General features: G+C 39.4%; 1 protein-coding gene across 3 annotated transcripts in view; it reads left to right on the top strand.

Annotated features, from left to right (window-relative positions):
* ENOX1 (ecto-NOX disulfide-thiol exchanger 1) overlaps positions 1–15,612 on the top strand; it is a 156,548-nt gene extending 140,936 nt beyond the window's left edge. For all 3 annotated transcript variants that reach the window (XM_063304570.1, XM_063304569.1, XM_063304571.1), the window contains 3 exons: positions 7,453–7,555; positions 12,439–12,524; positions 14,682–15,612. In XM_063304570.1, coding sequence (XP_063160640.1) covers positions 7,453–7,555; positions 12,439–12,524; positions 14,682–14,813 — 321 coding nt within the window. In that variant the 3' untranslated portion in view covers positions 14,814–15,612. The remainder of the gene's footprint in view (positions 1–7,452; positions 7,556–12,438; positions 12,525–14,681) is intronic.
* The last annotated feature ends 5,013 nt before the right edge of the window (positions 15,613–20,625 follow it).

The raw sequence follows: 20,625 nt of genomic DNA, 5'->3' as shown, positions 1-20,625 counted from the left end.
CACTTACATAAGTTCCACAGTACAGTATATAAACAGAGTTCTGACCAAACTGATATCTTTTTCCTCAAACTTTCCACAGTGGGAAAAATCCAGGGTGGAGAGAAGTAAAAGGGCAAAGAGGGAGCTTAAGCTTGTTTCTCCACATCCAGGCCCCCACAGCCTCCAAATCCTGAGGAAGAACCTTGATAGCCATGGATTCAGATATACGGCTGGATATCATCAGCATCCTGATAATACCTGACTTGGTGCCATCAGATGACCTCACCCAGCAGCTTCTTAAATAGGAGTAGGGAAGTTCGAGCCCTGTGGGATTCCATAAAGCACGCTCTAGAATTTTACTGCCCATCAGTAAGAGGTATAAGAGAGATAACGACCAGGTTGTGGGTCCCTTGACTCATGGAGGAGAAGATATAACTTGGGAGCTACTGCTAAGTTATGCTGAAGTTCAATATCTCCTAATGTTTGTTTAGTAAGCTCCATAGCTTTATTGTAACCTCCAACTGATGATTGATTTTGTGCAGTCAAGTCATTTTCAACTCCTAGCAAGCACATAGATAGATTTTCTCCATGATGATCTGTCCCTAACCTGATCTTTCAGGTCTTCTAGCAATGCACCCATTCCCACTGTAACTGAGTCCCTCCACCTTGCTGCTGTCCATCCTTTTCTTTCCTTCCACCTTTCCCAGCATGAGAGCCTTCTCCAGAGAGCTGGGTCTTCACGTAATGTGTCTGAAGTAGGATAATTTCAGTCTGGTATTGTAACCCCTATTTGGAAGGAAATGGGGAAAAATGCCAATTTGTATGAAACAGTGGTTCGTTATCACTGTATATCATCTAGATTTAAAGTTATCATAAACTAGAAGGTACAGAAGCTCCATGGAAGGTAGACAGATTCTAAGCTAATAAGATATGATTAGTTGCCAGGCTCTTGTGTCAGTGTTAGTTGGCCCAGTCTTAAGTTTATGTATAGAACTGGAGACATTTCTAGGTGTAGAGAATATCTGTATTCTTTCATATGGTTTAAATGTTATGCCAGGGTGCAACTGCACACCATAAAGAAGCAGCACTACTGATTTTACATCATCATCATCATCATCATCATAGAAGTATGGACAATGTGATGTGGCAATACCAGGGGATAGAAGAATAGAAGACAAAGGATTGGAGAAGATCACAAAGTATCAAGATCCGAAAATCAAAGTTGAAAGTTTATGGCATAAACCAGCCGTGATGGTTCCAGTGGTTATTGGCACGCTGGGTGCCATGCCAAAAGACTTGGATGGCACTTAGAAAATCTGTGCATTGTCACAATTTCCATCTGTCAATTACAAAAGGCCATCCTGCTTGGTTCCACACATACACGACGCTGATACATTATGATATCCTAGGTTCTTGGGAAGACCTTGATGAGAATGAAGGTGAACACCAGCTAAAGAGCTGGCAACTGTGATTTCACATTGTTGTGTAAATAATAGTAATAGTAATAGTAATAATTTGAAGGCTCCAGGAAATAATACCCATCCTGGTTCCTAAAAAGAATTACAATGGCTGCCATACTTTTAGCCCTAGGTATTTAGAGCAACTGTTCTATTGGATGCCTACCTGAGTACCAGTTATACTTTTTAAGGCTGTTGGATGATATCAGTATTTTGGTTTTCTTGAGAATTAAAGGCCAACTGTTCTTCAGTACAAAATTGGCTCAGTGTTCTGACAGCCCACCTAAGGCCAACCTGAATCAAGGAAAGAATTATAACATGTGAAAGAGATGGACTCTCAGCTCCATCCTGGATAACCCAAGGGTCTTCTGAGCTGGTTTTGCAAGAGGTCAAGTAATATGACATGGATCTACACTTGTCTGAACATGAGCAAAATTTTTCACCACTGTAACATTGGCTTTTGGAATAAGCCCTTTTCAGTTCCTGTGTATTTATATAACATTTTCTTTGTTCTTGACAGAAAAGCTTTGGATTTCACCAGGGTAATGTTTTACCATCAACAGATCTGGAAGGGAGGTATAGCAACTATCAGAACTGAATTAGACCCTGCATGGAGATTGTTGAATCAACATCCCATGTTTTGCTGAGCTGTCCATTGTACCATTCATGGTGTCCTGGATTAATATTACTCCTCTCTGTAAATCGCTCCAGGTTTTCTATGGAAAAGAATATCTTTTTCCTATAAGGAACCTCAGAAAACAGCAAAATGCTGTTCAGTCATGATTGCTGTATGGAAATTTTAGGTATAATTAAAATCTAATAGGTGGCTTTCATGTTAGAAGCCAATTAGCTATGAATTGTACCCTTTAATCGGGAGGAGAAACTGCGTGGAAACGCGCAGATCGTTCCCACCCCGACCAACCGCCCAGCCGCAGATGCTGGGTCTGGATCTTGCATACAGGATTTGTTGTTGTTTGATGCTTTATACGGAATTTTGCTCTATGACCCCAAGTAGAGTTTGAATTTGAATTAAACACAAGGTAACCAGATTGGCTGGCTTCAGGCAGCACACTAACCAAGTTTAGTATTTACCAGTCATAACATGTGCAAATCTATTGCTAGATCTTTACCTGGCCTAGTCAAGCACAGATATAATATTCCAGATCCATACTCACAGAAAAAAAATATATCCTTCAACAATCCAGGAGTAAATATTTACCTCCATGTCAGATTTTTATAGGTCATGGAATTAGAGAAGTATTGATTCAAGGCTAGGGAAAATAAAGTCCTGTTTTACATCCAGCAGAACAAAATGCAAATATGAGAGGGGAGTTATGAGGTTGTAGAATGGGGAGTATTGCTTCAGAATTTATGGAAGGTATCACAATTCAGTGTTCTCTGGTTTTAAAAGATAACTTCCTCTAGGTAGGAAATTAGCATAACAGAAACGAAATCAACTCAAGCCTTTTTTCATACTGTAGGGGAAGAATGGGTAACCTTTGGGCCCAGGGACCACACTTTTCTCATGGCAGTGATGTCATAAGTGTACCTGATTTTTCCCCCGTGGTGTGTGTGTGTGTGTGTGTGTGTTGGGGAAGTTAGATGAGCTTAAGGGGTTGGAAGTAGGTTCTTTACATCTTAGCAAGGAATAAGGTCATCTGTGTGGTGCAATGGATAAGAACTAGGAGACCCAGTTCCAAGTCCACCTTCAGCCATGGAAACTCAGTAGGTGACTTTTGGCCATCCATTTTGTCACAGCCCATGTGACAAAAGTTGCTGTGTGGATACATTTGAAGAAGGGCATACTATATAGGATTTTAAGTCCTGGGAGAAAAAGGGCCATATAGCTAATAAGTACATTTTAGCTCTTAAAAGTGCTCATCTCCCCCAGCAAGGAATCCAAAATGTCAGTTTCTCTGGAAGCTCTTGGGGAGGCTGGTATATGGTTGAGGGCTGCATGGAGATTGGAGCCCTTTATCCTAAGACATTTCTGATCAAAAACAGCCAGTTTGGACACCTTCTGTACAAAGAGTAGAAATAGCTTTGCATGTTACTGACTCTTTCTTCCTAATTATTCCTGGCCTATTGTCTATTAGCACAGAATGGTCAGAAATGTATTATTACCTCTGCAAGCCACTTCATTCTTTAGACTCTTCTGCTTTGCGCACAATTTTTTCTTTTGTTTCGTTCTGCTCCTCTACCTCAACCACATCTAATGTTCCTGCTTTTGACTACTTTGCTTTACATGATTAAATTTTTCCCGCCTTGCCCTCAACTGATACTCAATCTTTCTTACAAAATTCCTCCTTTCCCATTTCATTTGCATGATATAGATTCCATGCTACAACCTTGTAATTGTTCATACAGTTCCCTTCGTTGTTTGGAGAACGGTCAACTTTAGTATGTGGGAGGAAATCAATAGCATTAATTAAACCAAATTTGCTTCTTGTGGGTGCATGGGCAGACCTCTTCAGGATAACTTCATGACCCACCAGTCATGGAGAAGTGCTTTATACTTCCAATTTGCTTGAAATCTTCCTCCCCTCTTTCTTTTCTTGACACTTAAAATGTTCTAGTACTTGTATTCTTCTTGACTTTTGAAATAACTATGTTGCTTGACATTACTTTATAATGCCAAAGGCACTGTGACATTTTACATAAAATGTAAATCCATAACAGACACTTATATTTTATACACTTGCATTTAAAACCTTAAGGTCCTACACCCAGGAAAACTAGTTTCTCAATGGAGCCTAAGAGAACCACAATATCATACCCCATTGATTTCATTGGCACTGACCAGCTACACTCAAACTACAGTTAAATTGATTATTGGATTTTATGGGTCCACATGGAAATTGAGTTTTATTCTAGACTGCTTATATTGAACCATAAATTAACCAAATGGGCTAGATTTGTTCAACACACACACACAAAGAAACAAGCAAGCCAAGGTTGAAACTGAGCAAGTTTAGCAGGAAGTGCAAAAGTCATCTGCTTGATACATGTTAGCAGAGCCAGTGAAATCCACTTTCTTTGTGTTGGGCAAAGAGGCTAATTAAACAGAGCATTCATCACAGTCTGCACAACTCTTTCAAAAAGGACTGTACCAGTCAGTGGTTTTGTGGTGAAGATAGTAGAGACAGCAAGAGAACAGAAGAAGTCCATCCCCTTTTTCTCTTTTTGTTTGAGTAAGTGAGCCAGGTGGAATTAGGATTGAGGACAAAGCTGCATGCCACAAACTAGCCTTTTCTGTTCCCCCACCAACCCCTGTCTTTGAGATACCTTGCAATTGCTAGTCTTCTAGCTGCTGGACCTGTGTGGAATGAGACATGGCATCTTCTTATCCTTTGTACCCAAACGTTTCGATTTATTTATTTATTCATTCATTCATTCATTCATTCATTCAATTTATATTGCCGCCCATCTCAAACTAGTGACTCTGGGCAGCTAACAGCAAAGTTTTGGGCTAGCCTCGTCATAATTCCTTGGAACCCTCTGTTGGTCTTTATCACCACCTTGACATATTAGTAGCAAAATAACTTTGCTGTTCCATTTTCTTTGCTCTGGAGAATGTAAGACTTATTTTTAAAAATTGCAGGCACACATAACCTTTAAACAATTGAGTTTGTGATTCAGTGTTTGAATCTAGTTTCTCAGACAAGCATCTTTTTCCTGAGATGCATCTTTTGTCACCGGAATGGTCTTGCTTCAAAAATGCCCCTGCTCCCAGATTTCTGTATTTAACTTTCCTTTCAGACAAGGGACACTGTCTTTGATTTACTTTATTTCATGAACTCTGGTAATCTGAAGCATGCAGAGGTATTCTGATTACATCCTGTTTGTATGTTCTTGTTTGTGACCATATATTAAGGGGCCATCTGCTCTCTGAAAAGCAAGAACAAGTTCTTCTCTAGCAGAAATTCTAATCAAGGCTTCTGTTGCTCATCCAATACATCTTTGAATTAGAAATATGTAGAACATCAACATCATTGGTCAATCTGCTAACTCATAATTGTCTTCAGCAGCACTGATGTTCTTTAGGAGATCATTCAGTATTGCTTGCTTGAAGGAACAATTGGTGAAAATCTGAGATACATTTCTTCTGAAAAATTGGATTATCCTGATATACCTTTATTTCTGCTCAGCTATCTAAGCTTGTTTCTCCAACTTTTTAAACATACAGATAAAAGATCAGATTAAATATGAAGAAAGTCCTCTTCCCCTTCTCTCTCTAGCCCCAGACCTATCCACTAAGCGGTACCCTAAAATAGTGTTTAGCTGCAAGTTTAGACTTTAAATAGTTGCACCGAGAATCATGTAGGGAGAGTTACATGCAAAACTAGCATATTTGGAAAAGTTTCATGCAAGCCAACAGAACATCACAAAGAATAACAAAAGTGGTTTTCTAGCAATTTTAACAAATATAACAACAACAACTGACAGAATGGTACAAATACAAATACTAAGGTGTCATGGGCCAGATGTAGACTGATCTGTACCTCTTTACTTGCTGGATCCACCTAGTTTTGGTGGAAACGAAGGGCATTTAGGAATTTCCTGCAGCCTTAAATGCAGCTCCTCACCAAGGGATCTCCAGGTTGCCTTTGTCTCTTTATGCCTACATTGCTGAGGCTGTGACAACATTAGCTTGTCCAAGTCTGCAAAGGAGTTCATAAGGAGAAACAATTTGATCCCTAGGCTTCACAACTCTTACACACAAATTTTATTGATAGTTACTGGCTGCAACCCTGGAAGGCCTATGCCATGAACATAGGACTTCTTACTAGCTGTTGTCCATTTCACAAACAAGGAAGTACATACTCAATGTATTTCCTCCTTTAATTTCCCTGACACATTTCCTTGAAAGGAGACCATCTGTAGTGAGATACCATGATCATTCCCCTCTAACCATTTTCCTAAGGAAGCCTAGTCTTTTAAAGGGTCAGTTTATTTCCAGCTCCTGACCCATTTTTCTGGGTTTTTCCTTTTAAACCACTTGCAAACTTACATTTGCACCGCATGATTTTTTCTAAAGCTTGCATTTTGCCCTAAAGTATTTTGTAAGCCTTCTGGTGTCAACAATTGCATGATCCAAAGAGCTGTGCAAATGCTTCTAAAGAAAGGCTTTGCAATGAGTGGGTGCATGTACAAAGCCCCTCTCTTCAAATCTAGAAAGCAGCTTTGTGTTTTTCCAGGTCAACAGAACACTTTTGGAAGCAGATCCCCACTGATGCGAAGTACCTCCGTCAAATGTCTGCACAGCTCTGAGAAAGACTCCCGAAACATGCACATGGGGTTCATTGTGAACACTGAACAGTTTAGCACCATCCTTACTTTATGCCAGACCTTTGGTCTGGATTAAAGCATCTGAGGCTTAATCCTGATGGAGTCAGGTCCAAATGAAGTACAGTTAAAAGGGTTAAGGGCTTTTTGACTGTAATGAAATTATCTGCATCTTTAAAAGGGCATGTGCTGAGTTCTGCAAACGGTTATGGTTGTCATTGTGCTGTTTTGGAAAGGAATCATTTGTTTTTTACTAAGGATGTGTCATTCCATGGAAAGTGGTGTTTTTCACCACAAGACTGTAAATTATTCACAGCTTTCTGTATTTTTTTTTCCTACTGCAAGAACAGTGAATAAGAAAAATTGGACATGCTGTTATCCATTAGCTTATACTATACTTATCTTGAGACTGGAATAATCAAACGTGGATGTCAATTTTACTGGAGAAATGGCAGGTGATAAAGAAATTCTCCTTTATTGCTCAATCGGGACCTTTCTCAGCCATAGCCAATTAAGAGGGGTAGAGAGACAAAGCTGCTTTTTTCTTAGATCCAGTTGGGAATTACAGAGTGTTGGGAAACAGATCAATAATTTATAATTGTCTTGCCTGTAGCAGTAAATTAAAGTAATGTCCTTTTTTTATAGAGGAAGAATGCCAGCAGTGCCTATTGACATGGATGTATTCCACATAAGCACCTGTTTTATTTAGTTTTGTTTTAAAACTTTATAGGAAATCAATGGGTTGACAGTGCCATTGGTCAACCAAGACAGAGAAAAAAATGCAGAGAAGCGAAATCAACCACTAAAATCCGAGAAAGAGGCTCTGTTGATAGGTAAGATCACTCTCTGTACTCCTTTTCCAAGCATAATATTGCTCATGGCTTTGAGAAGAATAATCAGCCTTGGAAGGATTCTGCATTTCAATTTGTGAAAGCCCAAGAAACTGCTGGAGGCCCCCTATATTTGGTTATGTTGGATACCATAGGAAATGAAAATATGTTTCTGAACCTAACTGTGTTTTGCAAAAATCAATGAAATGTAGTCATTTATGGAAGAACTGCAAGTGTGTCTTAATGACTTGGTGTGAACATCTGATTAACCCCACATTTCCTTCAGGATTTTCAGATCCATCCACAAATGCATCCTTCTCAGCTCTTGCAGGGATTCAGGAAAGAGATTTTCAGAGCAACAAGATTCACAGAAGTGTTCCAAAGCATTCGATTTATGTTTAAGCTTAAATTGCAGGAAGTGCTGCATTTTAAAATTGGTTACTTCTTGTGCCTTGGAATCTGCTGAAATGGATGTAGTCTTCTGACGAACACTCCCTAAACTACAGGATGGCACCCACCAGTTTAATGACAAATTAGTGCTAATAATCTAACGACTTGCAGTCCTAGCAACATATTTTCCCTAAAATCTGCTAAAATGTGGCAATCATTTTCAGGACATACCCTGGAAGATGAACTTTTGCTCAGTTTTTGATCCAAAGTCACATATGCGTAGAAGAGGATACAGTTTTTTATAAATGTTGTATACACTGAGCATTGCATTGAATTTGGGTAGTAATTTAACGGTTTAAAAAAAAAGAAGTTTGGCCTGACCTGGACTTGCTAATCCTCCGTTGTGTAGCGACATAATCTGTGCAAATTGGAGACACTGTAAATGCCCCGTTACAAAACTGAGCAATTATACTAGGACAGGTGCGACTTTTGTACTAGGACTAAAATGTGTTTGGGAGTAGAGAAGAACAATATAAGAGATAGGTTTTCATCTGTCCCAGCCTTTGGTTGTATGAATGTTATCAGTGATATCTATTACATTCCTCTGGGCTGCTGAATTCACTACAGGGGGAAAGGAAGAATTTGATAAAAGATTAGGAAGAGTTGAATAGGAGAACCTTGCAGATCTAAAACTTGTAAAGCCTGGGCATGATTAAAGTCAATTCTGAGACTGCAGATAAAATGTTGAGATTGTTTTGGTGAGCAGTGCAAAGGGAGGATTGCGAACATGGTTAGTGTGGAACTATAATTTGCTTTCTCCGTAATGGTTAATGGTTGATCAAATTAAATTAAAGTCAGTTCACATGCAAATCCTCTTATCTACTGTTTCTATTACTCGGAACTAGTATTCCTACTCAAAAACTGCTTCTGCCTGAAAAACACTGGATATTTTATTATTAGGAGAGACGAAGACAGAGGTGAAATTCACTTCTGTTCCTATATGGTTTGTCACCACCCTGAAACTTATCTGTCCTCCACTGACTTTTTTCATCTATGAAAAACAAAGAAAGCAGAAGAAAAAAACGTCATTTATTTATTTATATGGCCAACCTGTTAAGACTTTTATAGCCCTTCAAAGCAAATATTTGTATGACATGGTAAGCCAAAAACCTTAGTTAATGAGCATTCATAGGCTACCATTTTACTTCCTGATGCACATCTGTTTATCTAAGCAGTCATTAGTTATGTTGTCTGAATCCAGAGTAGCCATCTTTGGGGATTTTCAGAACTTGGGATCTGTAAAGCACAATGGAGCAAAGATTAACTTCGTGAATTGAAAAGATCATATCCTGAATATGATTGTACAGGTAGTCCTCACTTAACAACCACAATTGGGACCGGAATTTCAGTTGCTAAGCAAAGCAGTAATTAAGTGAATCTGACCTGATTTTTTTGAACTTTTTTGCGTTAGTTGTTAAGCGAATCACCACAGTCATTAAGCGAACCACGTGATCGTTAAGTGAATCACACAGTTCCCCACTGCTTGCCAGAAGCTAGCTGGGAAGGTTGAAAATGGTGATCAAGAGATGCTGTGATGGTCGTAAGTGTGAGGACCAGTTGTAAGTCAGTTTTTTTCAGCGCCTTCGTTAGTCTGAACTGTCACTAAACAAATGGTTGTTAAGCGAGGATTACCTGTAAAGGGTTTGTCATGATGTTGCTTGCTTGCCCATTGTGAAGGACTGAGTGATTGCTCCCTATTGAGAAAATAGGGGCCAATGTTATAATGCCGCTCTATAAATCTAGGGTATGACCACATCTAGAACATGGAACATGGAACATAGAAAATGTAGTCTGGTTGCTACATTTCAAAAGGGATATCATGTAGCTGGAGAAGATGCAGAAAAGGACAACCAAGATGATCAGGGGCTTGAACACCTTCTGTATAAGGACAAGATGTAATGGTTAGGGCTGTTTAGCATAGAGAAAAGACCCTTGTTGGGAGATACGATTGAGATTTAGAAATTTATATATGGTTAAGAAAGGATGAAAAGGGAGAAGTTTTAATTATTTCAAGTCCAGTCTGCTGGGGACGAAGTCAAGGGAACAAGATATGTTCAGTCATGAAAAAAGATGACTGAAGTGAGGTTATGATAACATCTTCAAGTGCCTGAAGAGATGTTGCCCATGAAATAATGGCTGTACAGGAAAGCAGACAGCAGCTGGATATTAGGTAAAACCTCCTAACAGTAGGAATTTGACAGTAGAACCATTGCAAGAGGATATGGTAAACTCCCCTTTCTGGATATCTTCGAGCAGACCTGGACTGACATTTTGGGGACTCTGTAATTTGGATGCCTGAATTAAGCAATGGATTAGAGACATGATGATATAGCCCCTTCGAAATCCCTGGCTCTAGGTCTGGCTTCATGTGGTAGCTATGATGGATCCAGATGGCACGGTGAGCTACAAAGCTTGGTTGAAGAACTGCAGGTGCTGAGGTGAAAAGGTGGCTTGTTTGTGCATCTTATCCTGGCTTTCTTGAGTAGCATGCCATGCAAGCATAGCCTTAATTAATTAACAGGCCTTAATTATGTTCTGGTCATTTGTAGCTGCCAGGGAAACCTAATTTGTTTTGGAAAGACACAGGATCTCTCAAAGATGGTCATGTTGAATCCTGATTTCATGTGCCTAAAATATATACATATATTTATACGTATACATATACATACACACACACACACACACACACACACATACATATATACATATATTTGGAATTGATGGCTATCGTTTACATCAAGTAATTGTTAATGGCAACTTCAAGCACTCCTTTGCCATGTTTCCTGATACTTGAACTACCCTGGTAAAGGCAGGTTTGATTTGTCTTGATTAGAACCTTTGTGTTGCTTCTTAGTCTCCCCTGAAACTTGCAAAAGCTGGAAGTAGTCTCTGCACAGGAACCTTTTCCACTGCTTCCAATCCATGGCCATACTTTTAACTATGTTTTATTACTTTGGTGAGGGCAGTAGCAACTTTCCCCCTACCCCAATCAAGCTTTGGTGGTACTGTACGCCATGACGATGACTGTGGTTATTACATGCAGACCAGTTATATGTTCTCTGCAGCTATCCATTGGCTACTTCTGTGTGATGCCATCCATGTGATCAGAACTAGATTTTGTAGACACTTGCTGCCAGTGTTGCCATTCCATTCCCTTGCAGGACTAGTTGAGGATGGAGCTTGAATAATTATTACCTCCTGCTTTACCCTGCACCCCTCCTCCATGCCTGTCAACCAGGCTAGTTTGGGCCATGGGTTTAGCACTTTTTCAGAACAGCACTAGAACTGAGTTCAGAAATAGTCTGGCTGACAGATCACAGGCCCAGAAAAAGAGTTGCACTGAGCAGAGCATCAAGGCTCCCCCTCCCACTTCACTCCATGTACCTCTCCATACCTGTGAGTTGGGCAACTTGATGGGTGCCTAAACTTGTCATTTTAAGCATCTTTCTCTGCTTGCCCAACCTTATTCCACCCCCATGTTGGGTAGAGTGATTGCTGGGTTTTCCACCAGCAGATTGGAGAGGAAAAGAAGCTTTAACATGGCCATCATCATGGAGGCCTCTTCCTGATTCCCAGAAGAAAACGTCCTCCTCAATCAAGTCACCCATCCAAGAATCCCTTCCTTTTCCCTCTGTTGTGGTCTGAAGCCAGACAGAGCAGGAAAGAGTGCCTACAGATTACTCTTCCAAAGAAGTCAGAAAGGAAACCTGATTGCACTTGAGAAGCTATGAATTTGGACACAACTGAATTTCAGGAATTATGGAAGACTAGCCATATCAGATCACAAGACTATAACTAGCTTCTTGAAGGAAAAGCTTTGTTTCTCCAGGTGCATCATTTCTTGCAAAGAGAGACAGACTTAACCTATGGGGAAGAAAGCTATTATCAGATTTTTTCTTTAAGTCTTTGGTCATCTATGTTAGTTTCTGTCTGTTGCATGAGATCAGCTTATCTGCAAAGCGTTTTCAAAATGGAAAAATATAAATGGAAACATGTGGTTTTGTTCGCTCACTGATCTGGATTAAATGCAACCCATGCTGAAATTATTAAGAAAATTCAAGGCAGTCTAATTCTGAATATGGTTGATAGTCAACACATGTTCATAACAAGAGCCACCAAAGACGAGAAAAGCAAGACTTATTATTCAAATGCCTACCATTTTTATTGGCAAATCAAGCATAACATTGGAAGCTGCAAAAAATGCTTCCAGCAAGTCTTTAATTTAATGATCTTTCCCACTTTTCTCTTGGTCACTTGGATATAAACTCTTACCATTCATGAAAGCAAGGGTTCGGGTTGAAATGCATCTTCTTGTTGAATTGCTTCAGAAACTTAAGTGCTGACTTTTGAATGAAATTCAGATACATTTATGTACAATAATTATTTTGTCATATTCTGTTTTATGATCACAGGTTTTTATTTTTATTTTAATACAGGTATCATATCAACTTTCCTTCACGTTCATCCTTTTGGAGCTAATATTGAATATCTTTGGTCATATATGCAGCAGCTGGACTCTAGGGTAAATTAGATTTATAACTTTGTTGTGTTTTGAAGTTAAGAAAAATGAGATGAGGTGGGCTGCAGAGTCTCCAATTTCCTTCGTATTCACAGAATGCAAATAGAATTGCTTTAGACCTTGGTTCCTGCTTTTTATTGATGTTAAAAAAAGTTCCTGGAGAAAAGTAACCTAAGTAATCTGGAACATGATTAAGAGGATTCATATGGTATCCTCCATGGAGCTATCTGATCCACCATTTTACAGCGATTCATTCCTTATTGCATTTATATCCACGGCATAACAGATCTTTTATCTACAACTTGGTAAAAATGTTGGCATGGGCAAAAGTCTCTGCTACTTCCTTGTCTCGCTGTCAGTGGATTTTCCAGAAGTGAAGAGTTCTCAGGAGCTTCCATGAGTGTGAAGAATAAAGCAGAAGTTAGACAGAGGACAAGATTTATTGAAGCCAAGTTAACAGAAGCCTAAAAACATGTGCAAATAAAAATATGTGCCAATTTACACTGCTCTTAGCTAAAACAGAATAAAATTTGGAAATTTGAGTATGGAAGGTTTACTGAAAATAGACTCATTTCCCTGTCCTCTAATTCCAATATATAAATCTTTGGTTTTCTGGCAGATTTTCTCTTGATTTTAGATTAGATAGGTTCATTTATAGGTTACTGTGAAACTATTATCCACATTTTTTATTATGATGATTATGATGTTTATTTCTTGTTGATGATGTTAGAACTGCAAACTATGCCTCAGGAAAATGTGTGTTTCTGGAACATTTGTATTTTGCAACAAAATAAGAATTCAGGCACAACCATTATTCCATAGACAGTAGGCAATGTCATTAATATTGTTGATCAGTCCTTTCCTACTAGAAATTTCCAAGGGGAACACTGAATACAAAAAAAGTAAAGGCTTCGGTCCAGGAAAGGCAATAAATGTGAACATAATTTCACTCTGTATGTTACTTGAAATAGGGGAAAATATGGCCAAGTAATCAGCATTTATCCATGATGGGCATTCGGCAGAATGATCACAGAGTTCCTTGCCATTCTGCCAGCATCAAGCAGAAATTCTTTCTTGAGGCATTTTAGAAAATGAAGGGGGAATAGTTAAATGATGCATTTCTCAAGACTAGTACAAAATTAATGCCAGCTGCATCATTAAGGGATCAAAATCTGGTCATATAACTGGACATTCCCCTCTTCCCTCTTCATTTTATAATAATTATCCAAAGCATTTGATATATCTTAGCCAGCATTCTGGTTTAATGCCTTGATTAGTTTGACCACTCCTGATCATCCTTTGTTACTCCATGCTTATTTTCTCTCTTTATTGTCTCCTCTCTGGTAGCATCCATAATGTGATGGGTCACAAGTTAACCTGCAACTCTTTGGGGTACTGATTAGAAATGTGCTGTATGATCTCCAGATCATTTATTTTCTGGTTCTTACTATTTCAGTTTCCCAACAGAAAAACAGGTGAGAGAGAAGGCTAGGTGACTTCTCTTGCTTACAATGTTGACTGGCAAATGATCCAAGCTCATTTTCCTCGCTCATTCCCTGGAATGGTTACTCATTGGAGTAACCAATGAGAATACACTAAAAGGGAGGAGGAGCAGCTACTTTCTTTCCCCACCTATGGAATGGCACAGAGGCCTTTTGAATTGAAACCCTCTCAAGAATTCTTCTGGTTATATTAATTAATCTATAGAATAACATGGAGAGCCAGTTTGGTGTAGTGGTTAAGGCACCGGGCTAGAAACCGGGAGACTGTGAGTTCTAATCCCACCTTAGACATGAAGCCAGCTGGGTGACCTTGGGCCAGTCCCTCTCTCTCAGCCCTAGGAAGGAGGCAATGGCAAACCACTTCTGAAAAGCCTTGCCAAGAAAACTGCAGGGACTAGTCTAGGCAGTCTCCAAGAATTAGATACGATTGAACAAATTTTTTAAAAAAAGAATAATGTGATTGCTTGTAACATTTACTTTTTATTTTTTGCCAGTCATCCTTGGAGAACTTTGTTGACATCTTTAAGTGAAATACAACAATAAATTCAAAAATGGCACTCATGGCTTTATACAGTAACTCAGGTGCTAGGAAAATTGATCTTGCCTGTTAATCTTAAAATCACAGAAATGTGTCCTTTATATTTTTGTCCTTCCCTAGATCTCAGCGAATGAAATAGAAATGCTTTTGATGAGGCTTCCACGCATGTTTAAGCAAGAGTTTTCCGGTGTTGGAGCAACGCTGGAGAAAAGGTGGAAGTTCTGTGCCTTCGAAGGAATTAAAACAACTTGACTGAGGTTGGATCAGAGCTACATGGGGAGAAAAGGTGATGGACCACGATGGCAGAGGAGAGTTGAAGTATCAAAGGAGGAGAATTGGGTTTGGCTTATACATTTCCAAAGTGCTCCAAACCTGGTTTTAGTTGCATTTGTGATGTCCTCTTGTGAAAATGTAGTTGTGTGCCAGTTCCAGAACAAAAAGGGGAAAAAAAAAAACCTCCTGAAATGTTTCCTATGAAAACTCAAAAAAGACTCTACAATCATAATGATATCATTATTTAAAATACGCTCCTTCTAATATTAGCTCACTTGAGCCAACTGGAAGAAGAATTCTTGGTTCTTCAGCTCCAGCAATGTCTGTGTACGATGTGGTAGATCTTCCTCCCGTTCCATGCCTACGAGCCTTTCCGTTTCGTGAGAAGACAACAATGGTTTCATAGTGAGAGCAAGTATACCAAAAGCAAACTTGAAAATGTGTTTGAACAGTTATTGTATTTTGTAAATTAAGTTATCTGCTATACCAGGGACTTTTGCCTTATTGCTAGAGGCCTGAAAAAAAATGTGATTGGATTCTTTGAGAATGCTTTATGCAGAATATTATTTTTCTAATGTAACTATTCTCCATTCTTAGTTCCTTTAACATGGGTTGCATATCAATTTTCATAAATGTGTAAATAAAGAGGAAGGCAGTGTTACTGTATTGTATTTGGTATGTAACATTCAGGGTTATGTATCTGAAAATAAGTATCCAGTTGCATTACTGTTACAGATTTTATAGCAAATATATTAATTTTTTTTCAATAAATAGGACTTCTACCATATTAGGACTTTTACAAGCTGTTTTTTAATTAATTAATTTTGTTTTCCCCCCTCTTCTCATAAATTCTACAATGCTACAGTATTATTACTATGGATTTAACCAATTCCTCCCCAAATCCTGCTGGCAGTGAGTTTGGGCATTCCACTCACTGCAGATCTATGGTGGTTCAGGTACTACAGAATATGCTATTGGTCACTTTTGGGGAAAATGTGGAAGTGCAAAGGAGTTGCTCACTTTATTCATTACATCAGCCTGCATAATTTTTGCCAGACCATGGGTTACACTCCAAAAATTAGTGGATGGGGCTAGGATAAAGTTTAATTTCAATTCATGTCCTTAAATTTAATTGAAACATAGTTGATGTGTTATATTTTTACTTTCCAGGCAGATACATAATACTGCTACATACCTCTTCTGTTATATTCAAAGTTTTGAGACTTTGAATATAAGACTTTGGAGCTGTATGAAGCCTCAGTTTGTTCAGCTATTCACTATGCTATATAATATACTGCACTATATAGAGTCAGGGAGCATACAAATAATAATAATAAGAAGAAGAATTGAAAAGAATTGAAAAATCATCAAATGATTCAAAGGGCAGATTGTGCAAAGAAGCAGAAAGAAGAGTAGATCATATACTCAGCTCATGCAAGAAGATCGCACAAACCACCTATAAACAACAATATAACACAGTTGCCAAAATGATTCACTGAACGTCTGTAAAAATTATCATTTGCCAGGAACGTATAGTTGAAAAAAGAGTCAAAAATAAGAAGGTTAAAATATTGTGGGATTCCCGAATACAAACTGATAAAGTCTTGGCACATAACGCAGCAGATTTAACTGTGGTTGAAAAGAAGAAAGTGTGGACAATTGATGTGTCAATACTAGGGGATAGTAGAATAGAAGACAAAGAATTGGAGAAGATCAAGATCTGGTATCAAAATCTGAAAATCAAAGTTGAAATTATGGCATAAACCGGCCGTGGTGGTCTCAGTGGTTATCGGCACACTGGGTGCCCTACCAAAAAGCCTTTGGACAGCACTTAGAATATCTGTTCATTGACAAAATTTCCATCTGTCAATTACAAAAGGCCACACTGCTCGGATCCGCACATACACTACGCTGATACATTCCAACATCCTAGCTTCTTGGGAAGAACTCAATGCGAATGAAGGCCAATACCGATGTCCTAACAGCCAGGAAACACGCTGAGACAAGGAACTGGTCTCTAATGTTTATTGCTAGTACTTAACAGGAATCCTAACAAACTGAAGAAGCGTGGGAAAACCCAGCCATATAAACCCCAAAGGTTAAGGCGGTCCCGATCTGTGTCTCTTTGAATGGCTGACCAATTCCTCAGTGCTACGCATGCGCTTGACAGTCTGGATGGGAGCCCCCTGCTCGCCATCCTTACTCATGACAACCAGCTAAAGAACTGGCAGCTGTGATTTCATGTTGTTGTGTATAATAATAATAATACTGTGTGAAGTGGCCAGAAGATTCTTTCATTTCTATTCTTTAACATTTAAAACAGCCTGGCCTTCAAAGAAGTGTGGTGCTTTTACTGAAATCCTCCTCACTTGGAGCACTTCTTGGAATGAGCATGTGAGAATCTTAGTGAAAAGCCCCATGCCCCTATTCTCACAAAGGACAAGAAGAACTAACAACACAGCTTTTCTGTAGAAAATAGTTGGAGTACTGCTTATTGAAAAGATGGCCGGGGTGCGGGGTGGACAAATTTCTTCTGTTGATTGCATTATGGGCTGATGCTGGCTGGTCTCCTCAACCTCAAAAGGCTTGAATGATGTATCTGGAGATGGATTTTAGGCTGAACAATTCTGGGCAACTAGAGCCAGTTTCAAGTGATCCACAATGAGGGTCTTTCCAAATTAATATCCTATTAATTGATTAATTTAAAAAATACCCTATTCCAAATAGGATAAATTAAGCCAGCAAGAGGAGGAGAAAAATAAATAGGAAAACAGGAAATGCCTTTCAAATGTGCATGTTGATGATTGTAAGAAACGCAGCAGAACACAGTAAGGTTTGTCGTTTCCAAATTATTCAAGTGTTTCTGTCTGCTTCCCAGAGAACTAATTTAGCATGTCAAAAATTGTAACAATCCACTGAGTCTAGGAAATATATTCTGAGATGTTCTGGGATCTGTGGTCAAATTGTATGTTCTCTTCCATCTGGATTATTCCTTTGGAACACAAAACTAGACTCTGGACACTCTTCACAAAGTTGCAGATTGGAGCAGTTGTTGGATAGGGTTTAGAGCTTTTTTTTTTTTTCTGAAAGAAGTCCAGAATATTCTGCTACCAAATATTCCATCCATGTGCTTTAAGCATTTTCATAATTTCATCTCTCTCTATCATCTATGCGTTTTATGCTTAATTATATCCATTTACTAACTCTGCCCCCCGCCCCCCATATTAAATCAGTAGAAAGATGGGTTTCCTTTTTCCTAAGAGAAAATAACTGAGCATGGGGATCCTGCAATGTTCGGTTCTCCCGAATGCTGGGTTTCCTTGTGCTTTATTTTAATACCCTAATGGCAGAGGCTCCGACACTGGTGATGAGAGACAGCAAAATTTTTCACACAATAAGACATATTTGATTAAATGAAGCCAGATGGTAGCTGAGAACCAGTGGGAGGGTGGGGGTGTTTTTCATTTTTATTTTCCAATGTGCGATTTGGAAAGCTGCAGTCTCTTTAACTGCAGAACATGTGCTATGCAGAATAAGAATACCAGACGCACTTTGCAGCCCCCACCTTAGACGGCCATCTGCTGTAGCCACATCGATCTATTTTATTGGACTGCTATCACTAGACATCTCTGGGAGTCACCCATTTTCAAAGTTATTTATTTCTTCCACAGGGAAACTACGGTGGAGATGGGTGATGTTGCAGAAATCCAGAGGCAGCATTTTCCTTACCAGTGTCCTCACTTCAAGTAGTTAGAGGTTCATAATATTGCAAAACCAGAATTCCGATTTTCTCCAATATTGTTGTTTTCCATTAAGGAAGAAGTAACGTATAGGGCTTGTCCCATTTTGCTTGCTTGCCATGGGAGCAAATAGCTCTCAATATGCCGTTGCATGGATGAAAAGCAGATGAGGATAAGGTTGAAGATAGGTTCACACCACACACCCATAAACCATGGTTAACAAGCTACAATCTCTATACTCACAGGAGCCCCCACCCCCAAACTACACCATGAATGGCCAGGTTCACACAATGCAAAAACACAATATAATTTCTTTGGTTAGGGCTTTGTGTTTTGTAACCTATGGTTTATCAGGTTGTACGTGCACAGCCATGCCGAAAAGTGATGTCACCCATTGGCCAAGATAATGGGGTGTTCCTGCAATGTTCTTTGTTTGGATGTTGTTTCTGCTATGGACCTCCTAGATGGCTTCAGCTGGCCACTGTTGGCACTTCTCTGCAAGATGAAGTTGGCTTCATTCACAGTGGCAGACAAGTCGCAATAAAAATAAGTCCAAAATCCTGATCAGACAATCCTACACTCTTTCTGTCTTCTCCCATTTCCCCCCACAACCCCAAGGTACGATGGCTGACACCCCACCCTCCATTCCCTGTAAAACAAGGGCTCCCTCTTCCAAAGAAAATATCCAAGCCACAGATCCCATCAGGGACAATGTTATTGTTCCTAACCCTTGGGCTACAGGAGAACCTTTCTACCTCACTAAAGCATTTATGTAAGCCTGAAGAATCAAGGACTCTGAAAAACCTTTAAAATTCTGAAATCCTACATGTGTTCCATTCTGTGAATCCAATGAATTACCAAGCTACCACTGCAGCTGTAATACTTATGAGGCAATGCAATCTAGGGATGCATAGACTTGGTGGGTGGATATTTAAAACAGAAATGAATTACCTATTGCACCGAATTTCTGTCCGACTGAAAGATTAAGGAGCAGGGATCAGCTATTCTATCTGCTGCTCTCCTCTCCTGCCTGATTAGCCCACTCATGATGATCATGATGCTTTGTGGATGCTTACCTACGGGCTAGCCGTGCAGCAAGTTCTACTGACAAAATATAAACATAAATAGGGTCAGCCATACCATTGGGCAGAACAAGGTGGCAGAAGCTGAGAGGCAGCAGTAGGGAACTGGAGGAGACAACTCTGTTCCATGAGAGCAAAGCCATTGTGTTTAACTGAAAAGCCAGCTGGCTTTGAAATTCGCTTTAGAATCTGCAAAATATGAACTGCTATCTGCATTTACTGTAGGTGTTAAGCTGCTCCACTACCCAAATATCAGCCCAACTGTACTTTTGCCTCTAATAGCCAAAGTAAATGTTTAGTTAATAGGAAAGCTTGAATTTCACAAGCAATGGAAAATGGATCTTAACTTCTTAATTAAAAAAAAAAATGTGCTGTGTATCTATGTGTTGATGAAAATAGATTGACTGTTGGCCCAGAGAAGAAACAGTATTGATGGATCTACTACCATCGGTCTGTGTTGACACTGGGCAAGACTCCAAGAAGCTTCCAAGGATTTTCTTCTTCTTTTTCCTTCAGAAGCTGTTTTATTCCAAGTCAGCTTGTTTAACTGTCTAGTCCAGTTTTGTTTTGTCCAACTACCCATGGCTATTTAGGTCCTTGAGAGAGGACCTTCTACAATCTGTTTCTTTTTGCTTCATGGGTGGGTGTGCGGCAGCCCCTTCTGGCTTGACTACCCCATTGGAAGGTTGAAAAAGTCCTTCCCGATTCACTTATGTGCTCTGCTAGTCTAGCATCTTGTCCTTCAAGAGCCAAGTGGGAGCAGAAAAATAGTTCTTGTTTGTCCTCTAGCAACTTGAAAATGGAGGATTCCCTGCTAAAGCAAAATGCAAATCCTGCTGGCTCCCAGTTATGCTAAGCCAGGAAAAGGAAGCTTTCTAGACAGTGTCGCATTCAGTGAGCAAAAGGTGTGGGTTTGTTGCTCTCTACTGCATGCTTAACAAAGAGGAGAGTGGATGCACAAGAAAATTC

The sequence above is a fragment of the Candoia aspera genome, chromosome 5 (genome assembly GCF_035149785.1).
Source record: "Candoia aspera isolate rCanAsp1 chromosome 5, rCanAsp1.hap2, whole genome shotgun sequence".
NCBI lineage: Eukaryota > Metazoa > Chordata > Lepidosauria > Squamata > Boidae > Candoia > Candoia aspera.
This window is presented reverse-complemented; position numbering and strand designations above follow the sequence as displayed.